Genomic DNA, 10,650 nt, shown 5'->3' with positions numbered 1-10,650 from the left:
GAGAGAGAGAGAGGGGCGAAGAGAGAAAGAGAGAAAGAGAGAGAGAGAGGGGCGAAGAGAGAAAGAGAGAGAGAGAGGGGCGAAGAGAGAAAGAGAGAGAGAGGGGCGAAGAGAGAAAGAGAGAGAGAGAGGGGCGAAGAGAGAAAGAGAGAGAGAGAGGGGCGAAGAGAGAAAGAGAGAGAGAGAGGGGAAGAGAGAAAGAGAGAGAGAGAGAGAGAGAGAGAGAGAGAGAGAAGAGAGAAAGAGGGGTGAAGAGAGAAAGAGAGAGAGAGAGGGGCGAAGAGAGAAAGAGAGAGAGAGGGGCGAAGAGAGAAAGAGAGAGGGGGTGAAGAGAGAAAGAGAGAGAGAGAGGGGCGAAGAGAGAAAGAGAGAGAGAGAGAGAGGGGCGAAGAGAGAAAGAGAGAGGGGTGAAGAGAGAAAGAGAGAGAGAGAGGGGCGAAGAGAGAAAGAGAGAGAGGGGTGAAGAGAGAAAGAGAGAGAGGGGTGAAGAGAGAAAGAGAGAGAAAGCAAGAGAGGAAGCGATAACAAATTACGAAAGAGAGAGCATGAATATGGAAGTATGGAAATGTCAAATGTGCCTTTTCTCCAGCCCTGGTCTGTTCCAGCGGCTCAGTGGAATACTTCTGAGGAAGCAATAGAATACATCGCTAGTCGGGTCAATCTACCCTTACAGACTGCCTCATTCCCACCTCCCACTTGTCTTATTCGCTTCACTCCTCTCCTATTGCCGTTTCATTGACACCCATTGTTTCAACATCTGCCAAGGTATATTCAAAGACATGGGAGGCATCACATTACAGGCACACACCCACAAACCCACCCACACACACACACACACACACACATTCTCACCCACACACTGTTGAGAAAAAAATATGGCAACGGTAGTTGAAACATGAATTACGACAGTATTGATTACTTATGAACGGTAATAGAATGAAATGAAATGAAACAGAGATTGTTGTTTTAGCTGGGCCTCTGGAAAGACAGACAGTCATGCTGTGAGGCTGTATGTGACGCTGTTTAGGAACGTTGTAGTGAACAGTAGGTGGTTTCCCGGTAACCACCTTAATGAAAAATGTGAAGCAGCAGTCAGTCGGACGGGTCAGGACAGACTGGTTACAGGCTTTAGTTACAGTGACTCAGCTAAGTCAACGGCCAAACAGTCAGGCAGAAACACCATGGCACACACACACACCCTAACCCTCCCACTCTACCTCTAACCCATCCACCACCCCCTCACTAGCGCCGCCCAGACACAACACAGATACATGTTTCATGAGCTACATGAATTAATAACCCAACCCTGACCTCGTTTATACTGATGAATCGCCCAGATGAAAGGAGTTCAAATCAAGTCAAAACAAATGTATTTATAAAGCCCTTTTTACATCAGCAGATGTCAAAAAGTACACAAACTGCGAGGCTGAGTTTAAATAAGAAGGGTGTCATAGACCAGGGGGAATTTTCCTCTGTAGTGTAACTGGGAACTGTAGGGTTGTCTTACCCCAGAATTCGGACATGCTGGTTAACCCAGTAGCTCTTTATGTCAGCACATGCTGACAGCAGCATATAGAACCCTACAGAAACACACCCAAACACAATCTAGGTCCTACACAAACACTTGGGAGTATACACTTGTGTCAGAAGTTGCTCATGATGTGTGGGTGAAAATACTGTGGGGTGCTGATTGACAGAATGTTTTGTAGATACAATGCAGGATGATGAAGGTGTCCAAATACACAAGCCACAGGAAGGGTGAGGACTAGACTCTTAAAGGCCCAGTGCAGTCAAATACGTGATTTGGTAGAGCATACAACCTCACACAGCGAAGTGGTCAACCACACAATCTCACACACTATTTTGAAATAATGCTGTGAAATTGTGAAAATTATGATAATGCCCTTTTAGTGTAAGAACTGTTTGGCCTGGTGACATCGCCATAACAGCCAGTTTTCTGTTTTCCTCTCCCTATCAAAATTCTTGTTTAAGAAATTGCTCTTTACTAAGAAGTTATTTTAGTTTCTTTTTGACCATTTTAATTTTAAACAATCAGAGTAACGTACTTTATTGTTACCCATAAATGATTTGATATTGAGATAAAAACGGCTGCATTCGACCTTTAAGGCAGAACAGTCTTCCCACAAGGCACTTAAAGTGGGAAGATCACGATGGCAGACACAGGCCAGACAACTGGTGATTGGGGTGAATAGAATCCTGACTGTAAAGTTTGTTATAAAAACACCAACATAGAAATACAATTAATTAAACCTCTGTGTTGAAACCATTCAAAGAGATCTAGCGGACTTTAAAAAGATCCAGACTCTCTTATATTATTGCTGGTGATAATCATCAACCCCTCCATCCTCCAGTTCCTCTTATCCCTCCTTTGCCCATCAGGAGTAAAATGGATGTCCTTTCTCTGAGCCCTGCAGCCTGTTGAGCCTGGCCAGCTGAGATGGAGAGGGGGGCACATCCTGGCGGTACGGGCCCTTGGGTGTGGCTGTGACAGGGATCGGGGCCTGGGTTAGGACTGGATCCTGGGGAAGGGTTGGAGTCGGGGCTGGGTGAATGTCATCGTAGCCGGTGTTGGTAACAGGGACCCCCTCCTGTGGCGGCGGTAGCCTCATCTTGGCCTCAGACTGCTCCCTGCGTCTCTGCTCCTGCCTCAGCAGCTCCTGGGTCTCCAGCAGGACGCGGGCATTGAAGCCACTGGCCCCGCTGTGCAGGTAGCCGTTCCTGGAGCCCTGGTAGCTTGAGTAGCGGGGGTTCTCCTTGGCCGTCTGGAAGACCTCGCCCGGCGGGAAGGCTTTGTCATACGACTCCTGGGACACTGTGCTGGGGGTCTTACGAGGTTGTCTGGAGGACACAAGAACAACATAGTTTCATGAGCTACACTTTTATTTTCAATATTTGCAACATGGTTGTATAGGATTTGTTTTTGTAGTTGCGTAATTCACCAGAAACACAAAAGGAGAAATGAGATGAGATGGAGATCTGCCAAGGTCTTCTTTCTGTATCTATGATGACATTGAATCAGGATACATGAAGACATAAAGACAGGATATATGAAGACAAAGACAGGATACACAAAGGCATAAAGACAGGATACACAAAGGCATAAATACAGGATACACAAAGGTATAAAGGTAGGATACATGAAGACATAAAGACAGGATACACAAAGGTATAAAGACAGGAAACATGAAGACAAAGGCAGGATACATGAAGACAAAGACAGGATACACAAAGGTATAAAGGCAGGATACACAAAGGTATAAAGGCAGGATACATAAAGACATAAAGACAGGATACATGAAGACATAAAGACAGGATACATGAAGACAAAGACAGGATACATGAAGACAAAGACAGGATACACAAAGGTATAAAGACAGGATACACAAAGGTATAACGGCAGGATACATGAAGACATAAAGACAGGATACATGAAGACAAAGACAGGATACGCAAAGGTATAAAGACAGGATACACAAAGGTATAACGGCAGGATACATGAAGACATAAAGACAGGATACATGAAGACAAAGACAGGATACATGAAGACAAAGACAGGATACGCAAAGGTATAAAGACAGGATACACAAAGGTATAACGGCAGGATACATGAAGACATAAAGACAGGATACATGAAGACAAAGACAGCATACATGAAGACAAAGACAGGATACGCAAAGGTATAAAGACAGGATACGCAAAGGTATAAAGACAGGATACGCAAAGGTATAAAGACAGGATACGCAAAGGTATAAAGACAGGATACACAAAGGTATAAAGACAGGATACACAAAGGTATAAAGGCAGGATACATGAAGACATAAAGGCAGGATACATGAAGACATAAAGACAGGATACATGAAGACATAAAGACAGGATACATGAAGACAAAGACAGGATACATGAAGACAAAGACAGGATACACAAAGGTATAAAGACAGGATACACAAAGGCATAAAGACAGGATACATGAAGACAAAGGCAGGATACATGAAGACAAAGACAGGATACACAAAGGTATAAAGACAGGATACACAAAGGCACGAAGACAGGATACATGTAGACAAAGACAGGATACATGAAGACATAAAGACATGAAGACAGGATACATGAAGACAAAGACATGAAGACAGGATACATGAAGACATAAAGACAGGACACAAAGACAGGATACATGAAGACAAAGACAAAGACAGGATACATGAAGACATAAAGACATGAAGACAGGATACATGAAGACAAAGACATGAAGACAGGATACATGAAGACATGAAGACAGGATACATGAAGACAAAGACATGAAGACAGGATACATGAAGACATAAAGACAGGATACATAAAGACAGGATACATGAAGACATAAAGACAGGATACATGAAGACATAAAGACAGGATACATGAAGACAAAGACAGGATACACAAAGGTATAAAGGCAGGATACATGAAGACAAAGACAGGATACACAAAGGTATAAAGACAGGATACACAAAGGCATAAAGACAGGATACATGAAGGCATGAAGACAGGATACATGAAGGCATGAAGACAGGATACATGAAGATAAAAGGACAGGATACATGTAGACAAAGACAGGATACATGAAGACAAAGACAGGATACGCAAAGGTATAAAGACAGGATACACAAAGGTATAATGGCAGGATACATGAAGACATAAAGACAGGATACATGAAGACAAAGACAGGATACATGAAGACAAAGACAGGATACGCAAAGGTATAAAGACAGGATACGCAAAGGTATAAAGACAGGATACGCAAAGGTATAAAGACAGGATACGCAAAGGTATAAAGACAGGATACGCAAAGGTATAAAGACAGGATACACAAAGGTATAAAGACAGGATACACAAAGGTATAAAGGCAGGATACATGAAGACATAAAGGCAGGATACATGAAGACATAAAGACAGGATACATGAAGACATAAAGACAGGATACATGAAGACAAAGACAGGATACACAAAGGTATAAAGGCAGGATACATGAAGACAAAGACAGGATACACAAAGGTATAAAGACAGGATACACAAAGGCATAAAGACAGGATACATGAAGACAAAGGCAGGATACATGAAGACAAAGACAGGATACACAAAGGTATAAAGACAGGATACACAAAGGCACGAAGACAGGATACATGTAGACAAAGACAGGATACATGAAGACATAAAGACATGAAGACAGGATACATGAAGACAAAGACATGAAGACAGGATACATGAAGACATAAAGACATGAAGACAGGATACATGAAGACAAAGACATGAAGACAGGATACATGAAGACATAAAGACAGGATACATAAAGACAGGATACATGAAGACATAAAGACAGGATACATGAAGACATAAAGACAGGATACATGAAGACATAAAGACAGGATACACAAAGGTATAAAGACAGGATACACAAAGGCATAAAGACAGGATACATGAAGACAAAGGCAGGATACATGAAGACAAAGACAGGATACACAAAGGTATAAAGACAGGATACACGAAGGCATGAAGACAGGATACACGAAGGCATGAAGACAGAATACACAAAGACATGAAGACAGGATACACGAAGGCATGAAGACAGAATACACGAAGACATGAAGACAGGATACATGAAGGCATGAAGACAGGATACATGAAGATAAAAGGACAGGATACATGTAGACAAAGACAGGATACATGAAGACATAAAGACATGAAGACAGGATACATGAAGACATAAAGACATGAAGACAGGATACATGAAGACATAAAGACAGGACACATGAAGACAGGATACATGAAGACATAAAGACATAAAGACAGGATACATGAAGACAAAGACAGGATACATGAAGACAGGATACATGAAGACATAAAGACATGAAGACAGGATACATGAAGACATAAGGACAGGATACATAAAGACAGGATACATGAAGACAAAGACAGGATACATGAAGACATAAAGACAGGATACATGAAGACATAAAGACAGGATACATAAAGACAGGATACATGAAGACATAAATACATAAAGACAGGATACATAAAGACAGGATACATGAAGACATAAAGACAGGATACATGAAGACATAAAGACAGGATACATGAAGACAAAGACAGGATACACAAAGGTATAAAGACAGGATACACAAAGGCATAAAGACAGGATACATGAAGACAAAGGCAGGATACATGAAGACAAAGACAGGATACACAAAGGTATAAAGACAGGATACACGAAGGCATGAAGACAGGATACACGAAGGCATGAAGACAGAATACACAAAGACATGAAGACAGGATACACGAAGGCATGAAGACAGAATACACGAAGACATGAAGACAGGATACATGAAGGCATGAAGACAGGATACATGAAGATAAAAGGACAGGATACATGTAGACAAAGACAGGATACATGAAGACATAAAGACATGAAGACAGGATACATGAAGACATAAAGACATGAAGACAGGATACATGAAGACATAAAGACAGGACACATGAAGACAGGATACATGAAGACATAAAGACATGAAGACAGGATACATGAAGACATAAATACATAAAGACAGGATACATGAAGACAAAGACAGGATACATGAAGACAGGATACATGAAGACATAAAGACATGAAGACAGGATACATGAAGACATAAGGACAGGATACATAAAGACAGGATACATGAAGACAAAGACAGGATACATGAAGACATAAAGACAGGATACATGAAGACATAAAGACAGGATACATAAAGACAGGATACATGAAGACATAAATACATGAAGACAGGATACATGAAGACAGGATACATGAAGGCATAAAGACAGGATAAATGAAGACATAAAGACAAAGACAGGATACATGAAGACATAAAGACAGGATACATAAAGACAGGATACATGAAGACATAAATACATGAAGACAGGATACATGAAGACATAAATACAGGATACCTGAAGACATAAAGACAGGATACATGAAGACATAAATACATGAAGACAGGATACATGAAGACAGGATACCTGAAGACATAAAGACAAAGACAGGATACATGAAGACATAAATACATGAAGACAGGATACATGAAGACATAAGGACAGGATACATAAAGACAGGATACATGAAGACAAAGACAGGATACATGAAGACATAAAGACAGGATACATAAAGACAGGATACATGAAGACATAAATACATGAAGACAGGATACATGAAGACAGGATACATGAAGGCATAAAGACAGGATAAATGAAGACATAAAGACAAAGACAGGATACATGAAGACATAAAGACAGGATACATAAAGACAGGATACATGAAGACATAAATACATGAAGACATGATACATGAAGACATAAATACAGGATACCTGAAGACATAAAGACAGGATACATGAAGACATAAATACATGAAGACAGGATACATGAAGACAGGATACCTGAAGACATAAAGACAAAGACAGGATACATGAAGACATAAATACATGAAGACAGGATACATGAAGACATAAATACAGGATACCTGAAGACATAAATACAGGATACCTGAAGACATGAAGACAGGATACATGAAGACATAAATACAGGATACCTGAAGACATAAAGACAGGACACATGAAGACATAAATACATGAAGACAGGATACACGAAGACATAAATACAGGATACATGAAGACATAAAGACAGGACACATAAAGACATAAATACATGAAGACAGGATACATGAAGACATAAATACATGAAGACATAAATACATGAAGACAGGATACATGAAGACATAAATACATGAAGACAGAATACATGAAGACATAAATACAGGATACATGAAGACAGGATACATAAAGACATGAAGACAAAGATGGGATACATAAAGAAACATACAGAGAGTGATGGCTAACAAATGGAGGGTTGTTAACAACAGCGGCACTATTATTTCCACAGATGTAAACACACAAAACTGTAGCTTTCACACATTGATCTCCTTTTAGAGATGGGCACATTTACCACAGACACAGTAATGGCTGCCCTCTCTGCTGCATGTTCTGCCTCTGTCCAGCCGTCTGCTAGCCTATGACTGACTTGACGCATGCAACCCCCACACAAGGGCACGCACGCACACACACACACACACACACACACACACACACACACACACACACACACACACACACACACACACACACACACACACACACACACACACACACACACACACACAAACCCTTAAATTGTGTCTAAAAGCCATCATTGGGAGATGTGTCCTCTTTGGCTAACGTGTGTGTGCCTGGCCACCTTCTCAATTATTACAATCCATTAAGGAAGCAATGTGATGTGAGATGGAAGACGTGTGGCAGTGGCGGCATCCCAAATGGCACCCTATTCCCTATATAGTGCACTATATTTGACCAGTGCCCATAGGGAATAGGGTGCCATTTGGGATACAGATATGTCTTCCTTTACTGTACGTTTGGGTGCAAAGAGAGAGAAAGATCCCATTCACACCTCACTGACCTCACACAGTTTAAAAGGGTTTCGAGTTCACATCACACAGAACAGAACAGGGCTGAAGCAGGGAGCTGGAGCAGGGAGCTGGGGGTCAAGGCATGACATGCTTTCAGACTAGTGACAGGAAGCTCACAGTCCTGACTGCCTGCTTCCCAAATGGCACCCGATTCCCTACATAGTGCACTGCCTTTGACCAGGGCTCATAGTGCTCTGTAGGGAATAGGGTGCAATTTAAGACTGAGCCCATGGATGCCTGGCCTGTTCCTTATCTCTAGAACTGTATGGTAGTGAGGTGAGAGTGAGGTCTACCGTACCTGCAAGCTGCTATTAAAAACTGTACGAAGCAGTCAGCCCTATTTTAGCCTGCCAGCCGTGGACAAAATCCCCCTATTGAAGGCCAGCGAAGCCAGAGTTTTTGCACTCTCCGACTGTAGCTCCAAAAGGGATCCATGACACACACAGCCATGTGTGACTGTTTGCTGTGGTTAGTAAAATAAAACGGCTAATAAGATATTTATCTGGAAAGGGGATGTGAAAATGGAACATTTGCATGGAGCTGGTCTGGTCTGCCATTGATATGACCTGAGTTCCACATGGAGCTGTTTTAAATCAAACGTCCATATGATACCACATAATGCAGCCACATAGACTTGGGGCATCTGCATTCGCTTTGGACAAGGACAACAGCAGGAAAATAAGATAGAGAATTATTACTATCCCTCGCCTCTATCCCTCCCCATTCACCTGTCCTTCTCGTGGGCTGATTTTAACAGTGTATCCCCTTGTAAATGAGCCACTGCGAATGGTGGCCTCTGTGCTCTCTTCTGGCTGAGGAGAGGGGATGAGCTGAAACACATGGCAGTACTCAGACACTGTGGATCTTTGTGTGTGTGTGTGTGTGTGTGTGTGTGTGTGCACGCGCGCGCGAATCAAAGCCAAGGCAGATGTGGGGACACACTGTAGAGAGAGTCTTACCACATGCTCAGCCTCTGAGAATGAGAGAGGAAAAGAGAGCGAGAACTCTGAATCTGGCCTCCACAACAGCCACAGCTCACATGGGAGGTGTTCGTTCAGAACCGCGTGACGCTTCATATAGAACTTAGTGACTTGAAGTTCCAACACGGTTTTTAGTGCTGATGACGTAGATGGAGGGTTGATATGGGGCAACATACAATCAAGAGGAAAGAATCTGTATGGGAAATAGTTACATAGTACTGTTGAACCCTGTATCTCCTACTCTTCTCCAAGAATGGGAAGTAAAAGCATTCTTTATTTACAGTGGTGAGGGGAGGGTTATTGAAAGCAAAATAAATGTCATCATGAAATACCTTGGTTAAATTTAGAAGGACAATATTTAACAAACATAGTCAGGAAGTTGGCTTCAAGAGGAATCTGTGGCTGGCTGCTGTGTCTGTGTGTTTTTGCAACTGCAGCTGGTAGAGATCAGGGTTGATCAAAATGGAAACACACACTCACACACGCAGGCATGTACACGCACACGCAGGCATGTACACACACACACATAGAGGCATGTACACATACACATTCACACAGTTATGTACACATACACATTCACACAGTTATGTACACACACACACACACACGCGCAGGCACGTACACACGCACGCAGGCACACACACACAGGCACGTACACACACGTACACGCACGCACGCACACACACACACACACACACACACACACACACACACACACACACACACACACACACACACACACACACACACACACACACACACACACACACACACACACACACACACACACACACACACACAAACAGTGAGGGAATGAGAAAAACACAGAAAAACATGTACCTTGGCCATGCAATGCCAAAGGCCCATGGGTATACAAACAAATGATATAAAAACTTGGAACAATGTTTTACTTGTCTTTCAGGAAACTAAGTTGTTTGTTTACATGAGGAATGTGAGTGTGCGTGTGCGTGTGTGTGTCTGGCAGCTACAGACTGGCCACTGAACTAAGCTTATCCTGCCTGCTACTTACGCCAGCTAAGCACCCTTCTGACTGGCAATCAGCCCCCGTCTCTCCTCCCTCACCCTGTCTGGCCTAGCTAACCCTGTTCCAATAACAAGAGT

At 42.3% G+C, this 10,650-nt stretch overlaps 1 protein-coding gene across 2 annotated transcripts in view; it reads right to left on the bottom strand.

Moving 5' to 3' along the window:
- Positions 1-239: 239 nt before the first annotated feature.
- LOC115104519 (partitioning defective 3 homolog) overlaps positions 240-10,650 on the bottom strand; it is a 581,101-nt gene continuing 570,690 nt past the window's right edge. For both annotated transcript variants that reach the window (XM_065007121.1, XM_065007122.1), the window contains one exon: positions 240-2,859. In XM_065007121.1, the coding sequence (XP_064863193.1) occupies positions 2,397-2,859 (463 nt within the window). In that variant the 3' untranslated portion in view covers positions 240-2,396. The remainder of the gene's footprint in view (positions 2,860-10,650) is intronic.

This window comes from Oncorhynchus nerka, linkage group LG22 (genome assembly GCF_034236695.1).
Source record: "Oncorhynchus nerka isolate Pitt River linkage group LG22, Oner_Uvic_2.0, whole genome shotgun sequence".
Classification (NCBI taxonomy): Eukaryota; Metazoa; Chordata; class Actinopteri; order Salmoniformes; family Salmonidae; genus Oncorhynchus; species Oncorhynchus nerka.
Note: the sequence above shows the minus strand (reverse complement) of the source record. Positions and strands in the feature narration are given on the sequence as shown.